The 13,357-nt window shown below is 59.9% G+C and overlaps 1 protein-coding gene across 1 annotated transcript; it reads left to right on the plus strand.

The window, feature by feature from the left end:
- Nucleotides 1–3,781: 3,781 nt before the first annotated feature.
- BCAM (basal cell adhesion molecule (Lutheran blood group)) lies at nucleotides 3,782–13,357 on the plus strand. The gene is made up of 15 exons (XM_082608306.1): nucleotides 3,782–3,878; nucleotides 5,816–5,937; nucleotides 6,515–6,743; nucleotides 6,839–6,909; nucleotides 7,139–7,235; nucleotides 7,331–7,513; nucleotides 8,008–8,144; nucleotides 8,411–8,567; nucleotides 10,535–10,650; nucleotides 10,753–10,894; nucleotides 11,064–11,200; nucleotides 11,382–11,526; nucleotides 11,617–11,761; nucleotides 12,692–12,809; nucleotides 12,903–13,357. The coding sequence occupies exons 1-15, from the start codon at nucleotides 3,797–3,799 to the stop codon at nucleotides 12,906–12,908; spliced, it is 1,887 nt and encodes a 628-aa protein (XP_082464432.1). The 5' UTR covers nucleotides 3,782–3,796; the 3' UTR covers nucleotides 12,909–13,357.

Consider the following 13,357-nt stretch of genomic DNA (forward strand, 5'->3'; position numbering starts at 1 on the left):
AGCCATCTTTGGAAAGTAGAATCTGTCCCAGCTGCCACAGCAGTAATAGATTAGCCAGGCTCTGTTTATTTGGCATTGCTAGCACATGATTCCAAAGTATAGCGGGATTCGCCAAGCTTAGGTCACCTGAGCAACAACAGAGGCAGGAAAGAAACATTTGTCTTAACTGGTTTCAACAGAGGGTAACAGCTTTCGGATGGCAGGGATTCTTTTTAATGTGGGAAGGGGATGCACATGCTAGTCAACCCTCCTTCCAAAAAGCCCATGACCATCCACCCCTTTGAACACTCAACATCAGTACGTATCTTTTGCTTTACACTTACATTCTCTTCCCCCAAAAGTTCTTTTTAAAATTTTTTTTTTAATTTTTGGCTGCGTTGGCTCTTCGTTGCTGCACGCAGGCTTTCTCTAGTTGTGGCGAGCAGGGGCTACTCTTCGTTGCGGTGTGCGGGCTTCTCACTGTGGTGGCTTCTCTTGTTGTGGAGCACGGGCTCTAGACTCGCGGGCTTCAGTGGTTGTGGCTCCCGGGCTCTAGAGCGCAGGCTCAGTATTTGTGGCTCACGGGCTTAGTTGTTCTGCGGCATGTGGGATCTTCCAGGACCAGGGCTCGAACCCGCGTCCCCTGCATTGGCAGGAGGATTCTCAACCACTGAGCCACGAGGGAAGCCCTTACCCAACGTTCTTAATCTAAGCTCTCCCTGCAGAACTAACTCTTGTACAACCAAAAATGCATCACACTGCCGCCCTAGACAACAAAAACTTTCTTTTTTTTCTTTTCCTTTTCAACCTGATGAGGGGAATTTATTCTTAGTTTTTCTCATCAATATTTTGTTATTTTCAATGTACAGATATTTACCTATATATATTTAATCATCACTATCATTTCTTTCTTTCTTTATCTTTTCTTTTCTTTTTTTTTTTTTTTTTTTGACAATGCTGCGTGGCTTGTGGGATCTTAGTTCCCCAACCAAGGATTGAACCTGGGCCCTCAGCAGTGAAACCTGGGAGTCCTAACCACTGGACCACCAGAGAATTCCCTCATTTCATATTTTTGATGCTCTAACAAACCCAGAAACTTTCTGGGACCCAGAACCTTCCTGGGAACAAGATATGTATATTTTTATCAACACAAACTTTCAGTAGTTACATTTTCCAATGCAAGTCTGGAATCACCGGGGAATAGACATTGCCCCTCCAAATGTGTCATGATCCCCATATTCCACAAGCTGTGAACCAGTTTTAGAGTTAACCGTCCCACGCTTCAGTGTAAGATAATGGGATAAACAGAGAGAAAAGATAGGACTTGTTAATTAAAATGTATAAGTATCTACACATGGGACAGCATGGATGGAATTGGAAAATTCATTGATTCCACAAATACTTTCTCAGCTTCTCCTCACGCCAAGCACTGTTCTAGGCACTGGAGATATATGGTGAACCAAAAAAAGTTCCTGTTCTCTTGGAGCTTCTGTGCAAGACAACAAAAAATAAATATGTGGTGGTGAAAAGTGCTACAAAGGAAAAATGTAGTGAGATAAAGGGCTGGGATAGCAGGAGTTGCTAAATGAGATAGGATGGTCAAGGGAAGCTTTGTGATAAGGTGATAGAGTAGAGATTTGAAGCAAGTCAGGGAGGGAGCTATGGCAGGAAAGAATGTCCCAGGAGAGGGAATAGCAAGTGCAAAGGCCCTGAGGCTGGAACACGCCTGGCATTGGAGGAACCGCATAGAAGCAAAGAGACCACTGTGGCAGGAACAGAGCTAGCGTGGGAGAAAAGAGGGGCAGATGGGGTCACGGAAGTATAGGACCAGATCTAGGACCTTGTGCGCCATGGAGAGGACGTCAGCTTTTACTCGGAGTGACAGGAGCCGTGCAAGGGTGCTGAGCAGAGGAGTGACAGCAGGTCACACGCATTTTAATGGGATCCCTCCGGCTGTTTTGTGGAAATAAATTGTAGGGGACAAAGGCAGATGACATTTCAGTACTAGTTTCTGCAAGTCTGCGAGGAACCGTGCTGGTATTTATGACTTCCCTCCTTCATCCACACTCCATAGAATCCTCACCTAGAATCTCAGCTGGTTGGGCTCTTGAGGAAGGTGGAAGGCAGGGTGCTGATGAGAGGGTGCCTAGCATCCCAAGCAGTAGGTACATGAGCCAGGGCCAGAGCAACAGGGGAGTGGGTGCCTGGGGTCACTGTGTGTAAGCTTGTCCCAGGGAGCACTTTTGTCCACGCGCGAGTTTACGTGTGCATCCTGCGATGATCTAGTGCGGGTGGGGTTTGCACGTGAGCCTGTGTGCTTCTGCGTTTGAGCCTTGCAAACCTTCCCCGAGTGCCTGCTCCGAGTCTGGCCTTTTCAGGGCAGTGTTGGGGACACAACAGTGACCAAAACAGCCCTGGCCCTCCCCTAACCGGCTCCCAGTCCAGTGGGGGAGACAGACTTGTCCCCAGACAGAGATGACCCAGAATGTGCAGGGCTGGGGTGGGGGAGCCCAGAGGAGGCGCCTGACTCAGCCTAGGGGAGCAGAGAGGGCTTCCTGGAGGAGGGGATGGTGCGGCTAATACTAAAAGGTCACCTCTCCCAATATAACAATTGCTTTCCTGTATGGACAAGGTAGCCTTGACCAGTCTAACCAATAACTCCGAGGCTGACCTGTAATCTAAGACTTCCCCGGTGTCTGACCAGTGACCACCCCACCCCCAGCTGATCAGAGGCCCCGGGGAACCTCTCCCAGCATGACCAGCTGCCCCCTATTCTAACCAGTGTTGAGGGCTAGCTTCTCCCAGGTAACCAGTGAAATCTCACCCCCATCCCCCAGCCAGCGTCTAGGGATTTTGTCCCAGTCAGGCCTGGCTTGTGAGGAGCTGTGCACAGTCTGATCTGTGATCCCAAGTCTGACCTGTGACCCTTCCTTCTGACCCAGGGCAGGGGCTCCTCCTCCCTTCCCTCAGGTGCCCTGGCCTCCTCCCCTCCCCCACTCACCTGCTATGCCAGCCTGATTCTCTTCCCCTCCCCCCAAAGTTGGGAGGGAGGGAAGGGAAGAGAAAGAGAGGAAGGGGGGGTGGCATTCCTGGGATTCCCTGGATGGGGGGAAGAGAGGGAGGGCCCTACGGAGGAGAGCAGAGAACACCCCACGGCCGCAGTATCTATCACAGAGGCCTGGGCAGACCTGGGATTTGAAGACCATTAGATACAAGAGATTGAACTGCTGGGTTCCAGGCCACTGGTCAGACAGGAAAGCAGCCTGGCGCACTGGCCACTGGGGAGGCTTCACAGGGCCTACTGGGAGAAGCTGTTCTAGGCCTCTGGTCAGGCTGGGGGATTGCTGGTTGGACTGGGGAGGCCAGTGCCGGCCACTCGTTGGACCGGGGCCAGCTGTTTTAAAACGATGAGGCGAGCCCAGGCCACCGGCCATGATGGGAACGAGTCCCCCGGTCAGACTGAGGGGGAGAGAAAGGGTCCGCCGTTGTCCAGTGAGGTCCCCGCTCGGGACACTGGCTGGACTGGTCGGTCAGGCCACCCGCCGCGGGCGCTGGTCAGCCTGAGCCTGACACCCAGCGGGCTAGGGGCGGAGGGAGCCCCGCTCCTGGCTGAGCGCTGGGAGGTCGGCTCCGGGCAGTGGGAGGTCCTGGCCCGTCGCCCGGGTTTGGGGGGGACGAGGGGGGCCGGGCGGGGCGGGGCGGGGCTACCTGGGGCGGGGCCTCCTCGCTCCAGCCCTGCGGCCACCGAGCCCCAGCCCGGGCTCAGTTGTTTCCTCAGCTGCTGCCGCGCCCGCTGCCGCCGCCCGCCACCTTGAACATGGAGCCCCCGGACGCCCGGGCCGGAGCGCGCAGGGCCCCGCGGCTGCTGGTGCTCGCGCTCCTGCTGGGGGCGCACCCAGGTATGGCTCGGGCTGGGCGCGACTCAGGGGCGGCCCCTGGGGACCCCTGGGAAGGGAGGAGGGGAGGGGCTTTCATCGACTCAGGAAGCCTAACCTGGGGACCCCAGGGAGGAGGGATATGGGAGCATGGGGTGCCCCTCCCAGTGAGAGACGTGGGGACAGCCAGGCAGAGGGCCTGGGGATCCACTGCAGTGGATTAGAGGCGACCTGAGAAGTCGCGGGACCCAGGAGCGCGGGCTCTCCTCTCCCTCCCCTACTCAGACCCTGGGATCTGCCCCCAGAGGTCCAGGCTTTCAGTGGCTGGAGCTTTCCCCGGCACAGAAGAGACCAAAACAGATCTCCCCACTCAAAAGTTGTCAAGTTTTGAGAGGGTCAGGGACACTGTGGCTAGAAACCAACAAGTTACATGCATTTGAGGGTTCTCCCCCATGTAGATTCAGAGCCCAGACTCAAAAGGACCCGCCTGCCCCGCCTCCACCTCCATGGGAAAGGGCTGGGGCACCAGCCCTGACAGCGGAACCAAGTGTTTCCAAGTGACAGTGCCCCCTTCCCGGAGGCCCCAGATAATAAATCCACACACCTGCATGGTGGTGGGAGGAGGGGAGGAGGCCCTGAGGGACTGGAAGCAGAGGGACAGAGAGATGAGAGAACTGGGGGAGAGAGAGATCTCTTCGTCTGCCCTTGCTGTCTGCCGCTGAGACCCAGCCCAGGGCACCAGCTTGGTCCCACCTCCCTCCCACAGGTGGGTGCCTGGGAATCCAGGCCCCTGGCACAAGCATGGCAAATAGAGGGTCCCCTGGGGCAGAGTTGGGCCAGGCTGGGCGGGGAAGGGAACGGAGATTCTAAGAATTGAGAGCTCAGGCCAGGATGCCAGCCCAGAGAGTGAAAGAGCTCGCTTTCCCGATGCCAGCAGCTCTATCTGCCAGGATCCTGGGACAGGAGTGCCGGCCCTCAGCTCCCTTCTCCCTCGGGACCCAGGATCCGGGGCCTCAACCCTATACTGTTCTGAGGTGACACACTGCTCTACCAAAGAGTCAGAGGGGCCAAGGAGCGGGCAGGGGGCTCGGGCAGGTCTGAGCCAGCCTGTCCCTCCCACATTCCTGAAACCTGCCCAGCCCTGTCCCCCTCACCGCGCCCACACTCCCACCCTGCCTGAGCTCCGGCCCAGCCCCAGCCTCCCACTCCTGAGGGAGAGGGCCAGGGGCAGGGCCAGGCGACATGGAGACTGAGAGAGACGCAGAGACCGGGCAACTAAGAGATGGAGACCCAGGGGGAGGGACATACATGCAGAGGCAGCGGACTAAGATGAGAGAGAGACACGGTTATCCCACAGCACTGTGCCAGGCCCTATGCAAAGTGCTGGAGGCAAAGGAATGAGCCCACCGAGCCCTGCCCTTGAGGGGCGTTTGGTCTAGTGAGAAAAACAAGGACAGACATGATTTGAGCCCAAGAGGATTGAATGGAGGCCACCGGGACCCTGGGTGGCCCAGGGGAGGAGCGCTTAGTTCTGCAGGTGAAGGGCGAGATGGAGAGAAATGCTGATGGGATCTGAAGCTCAGAGGCCAGAGATGAGAGATGAAGGGAGAGAAGAGCTGGGTCCTGGGGGAGGAGGGGCCGGGGGCCTGGACTCCTGGGTCCTGGGGGAGGAGGGGCCGGGGGCCTGGACTCCTGGGTCCTGGGGGAGCAGGGGCCGGCGGCCTGGACTCCTGGGTCCTGGGGGAGCAGGGGCCGGCGGCCTGGACTCCTGGGTCCTGGGGGAGCAGGGGCCGGGGGCCTGGACTCCTGGGTCTGGGGGAGGAGGGGCCGGGGGCCTGGATCCTGGGTCTGGGGGAGGAGGGGTTGGGGGCCTGGACTCCTGGGTCCTGGGGGAGGAGGGGCTGTGTCTGGAAGACTACCTACTGGTGGTGGTGGGAGAGAGCTCAGTCACCCTCCTGCAGGTGCCAAGGCTGAGGTGCGCCTGTCTGTGCCCCCTCTGGTGGAGGTGATGAGGGGGGAACCTGTCACTCTGGACTGCACCCCTTTGGGGGCCCATGACCATTTCGTGCTGGAATGGTTCCTGGTGAGTGCTGCTGGCTGGGGGCCAGAGGATGCCAGAGGGGGGCCTGAGAGTCAGGGTGCAGTGGGGCTGCAGACGTTCATTCCCTCATCAGAGCCCAAAGGCCCCTAGAAGCTCCACCAAGCTGCCTTTCCATTTTACAGGTGGGGAAATGGAGGCCCAGCAAGGGGGAGGCCCTCTCCAGGGTCCCCTGGTGTCCGGGCACAGCCGAGGCTAGAATGAAGAAGTCCCCCTTCAGAGCGCTGGCTCTTGAGAGAGGACATTTAGAGGCAGACACCCAGAAAGCAAGAGCCTGGGGGGTGGGACTAAAGAGAAAAAGAAAAGAGAGGGGAGAGAGAGGGAGGGAGAGGGAGACAGGTGGGAACAGAGTGAGATGGAGAAAGAGGGAACCAGAGAGAGGAAGATGTGACCACAGACAGGGAGCAGGGGTGGGAGGGGTGGAGGGAGGGACAGAGGGGCCAGAGAGAGAGAGAGAACTTGAGGCAAAGAGACCCACGGAACAGCAGAAAGCAAGGGCCATCGAGGAGGGAGGGCCGGGCTGGCCAGGCAGCCCCCAGCTGAGGCGCTCCCCCACCCACAGGCCGACCGCTCTGGGGTCCGCCACCGCCTAGCCTCGGCCGAGCTGCACGGCACTGAGCTCCGGGACAAGGTGCACGACTCCCGGGGCCGCAGCCCCCCATACCAGCTGGACTCCCGGGGGCGTCTGGTGCTGGCCGAGGCCCAGGTGGGCGACGAGCGGGACTACGTGTGCTTGGTGAGGGCGGGGGCAGCGGGCACTGCCGAGGCCACCGCGAGGCTCAATGTGTTTGGTGAGTGTCTGGGGCCCCCCCACTAGCCGCCCTGGGAAGGGGCAGGCCGGTGAGAACCCCGGGAAGGGGCTCCTGACATAACATCTCTCCCGCAGCGAAACCAGAGGCCACCGAGGTGTCCCCCAACAGAGGGACACTGTCTGTGATGGAGGATTTCGCCCAGGAGGTACCTCGGGCCACACCTTGATTCTAGGGTTCTGGGGGCGGAGGGGGCTGGGGACCTGGTCTCCTGCATCCTAAGGTCAGGAGGGGCTGGAGGCTTGGGCTTCCTAGTCTGAGGAGTAGGGTGCTGGGAGCTGGACTCCTGCGTCTGGCTGGGGAGAAACCCTAAGGGAGGGGGACCCAGACTTCAGGGTCCTGGCTCCAAGCCCAGTGCGGGCCTGTGTCTGCCCCAGATAGCCACCTGCAACAGTCGCAATGGGAACCCGGCCCCCCAGATCACGTGGTACCGGAACGGGCAGCGCCTGGAGGTGCCCATGGAGGTGAACTCCGGTGAGCGCACGGGAGCCCAGCTAGACTCCCTGGGGGCTGCGGTGGGGCTGGGGCCAGGCTGGCTGACCCCCGCCCCGTCCTTCCCTCTCTCCCAGAGGGCTATATGACCAGCCGCACGGTCCGGGAGGCCTCGGGCTTGCTGTCTCTCACCAGCACCCTCTACCTGCGGCTCTACAAGGCCGACCGGGACGCCAGCTTCCACTGCTCCGTGCACTACCGCCTGCCCACGGGCCGGCACGGCCGCCTGGACAGCCCTTCCTTCCGCCTCACCCTGCACTGTGAGTCCACTGCCGGCCTCTGACTGCCCTGACCTTGGACTCTACACATCACTGTGGCCCTGACCCTCCAGGCAGACCCGTGAACTGCCACTCCCCTCTGACCTTCCACGCCCTTAGCTCATGCTGCAGTTTATACTGGCTTCTGGCCTTTGACCTCTGAGCTCAAATGGTAGCACGAGCCCCACCGTGACTTCTGACCCCGCCCCATAGCATCCTGAACCCCACGGAGTTTCATGACTAAACGTTGTGCCCCATCCTTTCACACCACATTGGGTCCCCTGAATCTCACATTGACCTGTCATTCACACCGACCTCTGACCCTTGACCTGTTCTCTCAGCCTATCTCAACCTCTGACCTCGGGTCCCTGATCTCAGAATAAGTGCGAACCTGAGCCTTGAAAGACAGAACCTCTAACCTTTCACTGACCTCTCTCCCTTAATCCAGCCCTGCCTTTTACAGTTGACCCTGATCATGAGTCTGCCCTTTCCCTTAGACCCCACGGAGCACGTGCAGTTCTGGTTGGGCAGCCCGTCCACTACCGCAGGCTGGGTTCGCGAGGGTGAATCCGTCCAGCTCTTCTGCCGGGGGGATGGCAGCCCCAACCCAGAGTACACGTTTTTCCGCCTTCAGGTAACTCACCCCATCATCCCCTTGGAACCACCAACCTCTGACCTCTGCAACATACTCACCTGCACCAACTTCTGACCTTTCACCTGGGTGGTGCCTGGCTTAGCAGGGCACCTGACCGGTGACCCAGGAGCTATCAGGACCTCTGACCTCTGATCTGAGAGAGTCCTGACTCACCGTGATGCCTGACTTGGATGACCCCTGACCTAGCATGACCCTGCCAGCCTAAGGCATCTCCTGAACCAGGGTCCTCATTCCTGGTCCCCCAGGACAAGCAGGAGGATGTGCTAAAAACAAATCTCGAGGGGAACTTGACCCTGGAAGGGGTGCAGCGGAGCCAGAGCGGGACCTATGGCTGCAGGGTGGAGGACTACGACGCTGCCGAGGACGCGGAGCTCTCCAAAACCCTGGAGCTGCACGTGGCCTGTGAGAGCCCCGGGGGAGTGGGAGGGGGTGCCTGGCACCAGCTGCCTCCTCACCCTCACCCCCCCGCGGCCTGCCTCCAACCCTTTCTGTGGTCCCTGCCCTGGTCCAGATGCCCCAGGCCCCTCCAGTCTCCCACTCAAGGCAGCCAGAGAGTCCTTTCCAAAGCACAAAAACCTGACCTTCCCCTGCTTGGAACCTGCCATGGCTCCCCAGTGCTCTCGGGAGAAAATCCACATGCCTCACCGTGGCCTTCGAGGCCCACCTGGCTGGCCTCACCTTCGGCGGACCCTTCTCCCGGCCAAGGCATTCTCCCCATCACACCACAAGCCCCTCTCCTCTTTTCTATGATAACTCCCCATCCTCTCTACCATCCATTCCTGATCAATCTCATGGGTCCCTGTCTTCTAAGAAGCCTTCTCTGTCCACCTGCACCCAAGCCCTGTGTGAAGGCTCTGTCCCTCCTCGACGCTCCTTCCACCTCCCTTCCTGGGGCTAGACCCTGTGCCAGATGTTGGGGACACCTCTGTGAACAGGACAGCCCCGTCCCTGCCACCACAGAAATCCAGGTCCGGTAGGGGAGACAGACGGTAAACACTGAACAAGACACTTTGAGTAGCGACCCTGTGTCTACGGGGACTAACACAGTGGGATGGGATAAGGAATTGCCCGGCGAGCGGGGATTATTTTAGATTGGGGGTGTTGGAGGCTGCATGCCTAGGAAGCGGATTCTGAGTGCAGGCAGGAAACTTACGCAGAGTGCCTTGGGATCCACACCTATTGGGGGGTGGGGAGGGGAAGGAAGCAGGATTGGGCAGGGGGGGAAGTTGGGCTTCAGCCTAAGGAAGACCTCGGTTGGCCCCACAGCGCACTTGGAGGCTGGGATATCCCCAGTTGGGGCGTGGGGGCCGGGCCTTTATACCGCCCCACGTCAACTCATTATTGGATGTGGGCTGCCTGGGGGAGGAGGGGACATGACCTTGAACGAGGGGCTCTCTGAGGCTCAGGAAGTTTCCAGAGATGGCTGACAGCTGAGGGCTGACAGCTGATGTCCTTCTCAACAGCTGGGGGAACAAATCCTTCAGTGCCGAAGGGGAAGCCTGAGTGTCCACAGTAGAGGGTCAGAGAGGCCTCTCTGAGGAGGGGGAATTTGAGTAGGAAACCAAAGAATGGAATCAGAAATACAAAGAGCCAGAAAAAGAGCATTCCAAGCCAAGGAAACGGCACATGCAAAGGCCCTGAGGCAGGACCCAACTTGGCATACTGTAGAACAACAGGGAGAGAATAGGGTAGCTGGAGCTCCTGGGATAAGGGGGGAGGGTGGGAGATGAAGTTGAAGCAGTGGGCAGGGTCGACCAGGCAGAGTCTTTTGGCTTCACCAAGGAATGTGGCCTTGATGCCCATGGTACTGGGGAACCACCGCAGGATTTTAAGCAGAGGCAAGGGCTGACCAGTGTGTATTTTGAAAAGATCTCCCTGGTTGCTCAGCAGAGGATGGACCAGAGAGCATAAGAGTCTTGCCCAGTAGGGAGACCAGTGAGGAGGTGACTGCAGCCATCAAGGCAGTTGGACCCTGGGGTCAGAGACGGAAAGAAGGGAGAAGCTCCATTTAGGGGGGCAGAGCAGAGAAATATTTGATAAAAGGATGCGTAGTGCAGAGGAGAAGGCCAGGGTTTGGGTGGTACGTCAGAGAAGGAGCACCTCACGCCTCCAAGGATATCCATTAACCTTGGGCCCAGACATCAGCTCTGGAGGCACGTGGTCGAGGTGGGCATGTATTTTTGGAGTCAGACTCCTAGATCTGGGCTTGAGGGCCCGGCTGGGAGAGGGGAGAGTTCATGGCGCTGGGGAGAACTTGGCATTCTCTGCTGATGATTGTCCATTCACGTCTGCACCCCCAACAGCCCTGGAGAGTCCCTAACCAAGTGGGTGAGGGTCCGGGGAAGGTGACAGTCTGTACCCCCCTCCAGACCTGGACCCCCTGGAGCTCAGCACTGGGGAGGAGCTTTCCTTACCCCTGGGCAACAGCACAGCCGTGAACTGCTCCGTGCGAGGCCTGCCCACCCCAGCCCTACGCTGGACCAAGGTGAGAGGGAAAGACGTCCCCCCCAGCACAAGACCCCCCGCTTCCATCGACCCCTCCCTTCTCTCACGGCCGGCCTGACCTGCTCTTTCTCTCCCCACTCAGGACTCGGTACCCCTGGGGGACAACCCCACACTCTCCCTCCGCTCCATCACCTTCGATTCCGCTGGCACCTACACGTGTGAGGCCTCCATGCCCACGGTCCCCGTCCTTAGTCGCACCCGGAGCTTCAAGTTGCTGGTCCAAGGTTTGGGGGCGGGAGCAGGCTTGAACAGGGGTAGTGTGGGAGAGTGGGGGGCCAGGACCAAGCAAGACGGGTCCGCGGCTGGTCCTTCTCTCCCTCCTCGTACTCTCTCCCTCTGCCCCCTTCCCCGGGGGGCCTCCCGCTTACCTCCTTCCCACCCCACCACCCGCAGGCCCGCCAGAGTTAAGGGCAGAGGAGACTCAGCCCAAGGCCGAGGGCAGCTGGAGGGAAGGAGATGAAGTCAGGCTGATCTGCTACGCACGCGGCTACCCAGAGCCCAAACTCAGCTGGAGCCAGTTGGGCGGCAGCGTAAGGGACCCTCCTCTGCATCCTGAACCCTCTGGGACCCTCCCCAAGTCCCTGCCCCCTCAACGGTCCAAGCACTATGTGTCACCCGCCCCACGCCCCTCCGCCGACCACTTCCTCTTCACCTCTACCCTCACCCGAGCCCTTGACCCCGTGAGCCCAGGCCTGACGCGAGCCTCCACAGCTAGCAGAGCCAGCCCCCGGAGGCCAGGGCTGGGTGAGCAGCTCCCTGACCCTGAAGGTGACCAGTGCCTTGAGCCGAGATGGCGTCTCCTGTGAGGCCTCCAACCCCTACGGGAACGACCGGCATGTCTTCCACTTCGGCACTGGTGAGTGACCACAGTGGTGGGACAGGAGCCGGGTGCGGGGCAGACAGAGCGCTGCTGGCTGACCACCTCCCCCTCCGTCCTGCCCTGCAGTGGCCCCCCAGACCTCCCAGGCTGGAGTTGCGGTCATGGCCGTGGCTGTCAGCGTGGGCCTCCTGCTCTTCATCGTGGCCGCCTTCTACTGCCTGAGACGCAAGGGGCAACCCGGCTGCTGCCGGCGCAGGGAGAAGGGATCTCCGTGAGTGGCGTGCCACCTTGAAATTGACCTCTCGAACCCAGCTCTGACCTCACCCCCAACCTCTACCCCAAACCAACCACATCCCCAACTCCAGCTCCATCGCCAGTAAGGTGCCGTCCCATCTCCGACCTCAGACCTGATCCATGGCCATCACCTCCCCCATCCTCATTCCCAGCTACAGCCCCACCCAACCCATAAGCACCTCCCGACCCCCCACCAAGCCCACCTTAACCCCAGTCCCATCCCCCGTCTCATCCCCACCTATGATCCCAACCCCAACCCATAACTATGCCCAAACCCACCCCAACCCCAGTTTAACCCCATCTGTACCCCAGCCTCCTCTGCCCCGACTCCAACCCCAAGCCCAGCCCATAACCATCACCAAACCCGTCCCCGTCTAACCTCCATGTCCCCATCCTCAGCCCTGACACGTAAACATCCCCATCTCCAACCCCAATCCCAACCATGCCCCTAACCTCACCCCACACTCCAGCTTCCTCTCCATCCCCAGCCCCTCCCCCAGCCGCATCCTCAACTCCAGCCCGTACGTACCCAGCACGAAACGCAGCTTCAGCCACATCCCCATCCCCAAGGCCCCCCTGCAAACCCCATCCCGTTCCCATTCCTGACTCCAAACCCACCCCTATCTGACCTCATCTCCAAGCGCAGCCACACGGCCACCCTCGGCTCCAGTCCACAGCCATCCCCACACCCATCCTCCAAACCGACCGCAGCAACATCACCAGTCCCAACTCCAACAGCATCTTCGACCGTGGCCTCAGCCTGTCCGCAACCCCAGTGCCGCTGCCACCTCCTACCCCGTCCCAACCCGTTCCCACCCATCCCCAAGTCCATCCCCATCCAACACATGCCGTGCCCAGCTCATTCCCTGGCTGTGACCACCTCCAACATGCTGCCTCCTCCCACTAGGCCACCTGGGGAACCTGAGCTGAGCCACTCAGGGTCAGAGCGGCCGGAGCAGACGGGCCTTCTCGTGGGAGGTGCCTCTGGAGGAGCCAGGCATGGGAGCAGGGGCTTTGGAGATGAGGTGGGTGAGGGCCTGGGCACCCTGGTGAGAGGGGACTGCCGGGGGTGGAACAGCCTCTAAGAGCCCAGGCTGACCCCTCCATCTTCTCCCCAGTGCTGAGCCCGAGGACCTCCCAGAGTCAGTCACTGAACCCGACCTGGAGTTGCGGGCACCAGAAAACCAGCCCTGCTCACGCCTCCGCCTGCCCCCGCCTTCCCGGCCCTCCCTCATCCCTCTCGGGCCCTCCCTTCCTTCCTCTGTAGGCTGGGCAGGGACCACAGCAGCCCTACCGCTGCTGGGAGGGAGGAGACCTTCCTTCAGGGAGTATGACTCTCCCAGGCCCCAGAATAGCTCCTGGACCGAAGCCCAAGGCCTGGCCTGGGACGAGACTCGAGGGTCGGCTGGCCGGGGCTATTTTTACCTCCTGCCTCCACTGCTGGTCCCCCCACCTGACGTCCTGCTGCAGAGTCTGACACTGGATCCCCACCTCCCCACCCCTCTCCTGCCCTCGCCCCCTCATCTGTGGACACTGGAGTCTGGAATAAATGCTGTCTGTCACGTGGACACCA

The sequence above is a fragment of the Mesoplodon mirus genome (assembly GCF_964341445.2).
Source record: "Mesoplodon mirus genome assembly, chromosome: 19".
Taxonomy (NCBI): domain Eukaryota; kingdom Metazoa; phylum Chordata; class Mammalia; order Artiodactyla; family Ziphiidae; genus Mesoplodon; species Mesoplodon mirus.

Excerpts from the sequence above, each read along its gene's own strand:
- BCAM (XM_082608306.1), top strand. The coding sequence starts at position 3,797 with ATGGAGCCCCCGGACGCCCGGGCCGGAGCGCGCAGGGCCCCGCGGCTG. Across the intron at positions 8,568-10,534 it reads CCTGGAGCTGCACGTGGCCT|ACCTGGACCCCCTGGAGCTC; the intron begins GTGAGAGCCCCG and ends ACCCCCCTCCAG. Across the intron at positions 10,895-11,063 it reads CTTCAAGTTGCTGGTCCAAG|GCCCGCCAGAGTTAAGGGCA; the intron begins GTTTGGGGGCGG and ends CACCACCCGCAG.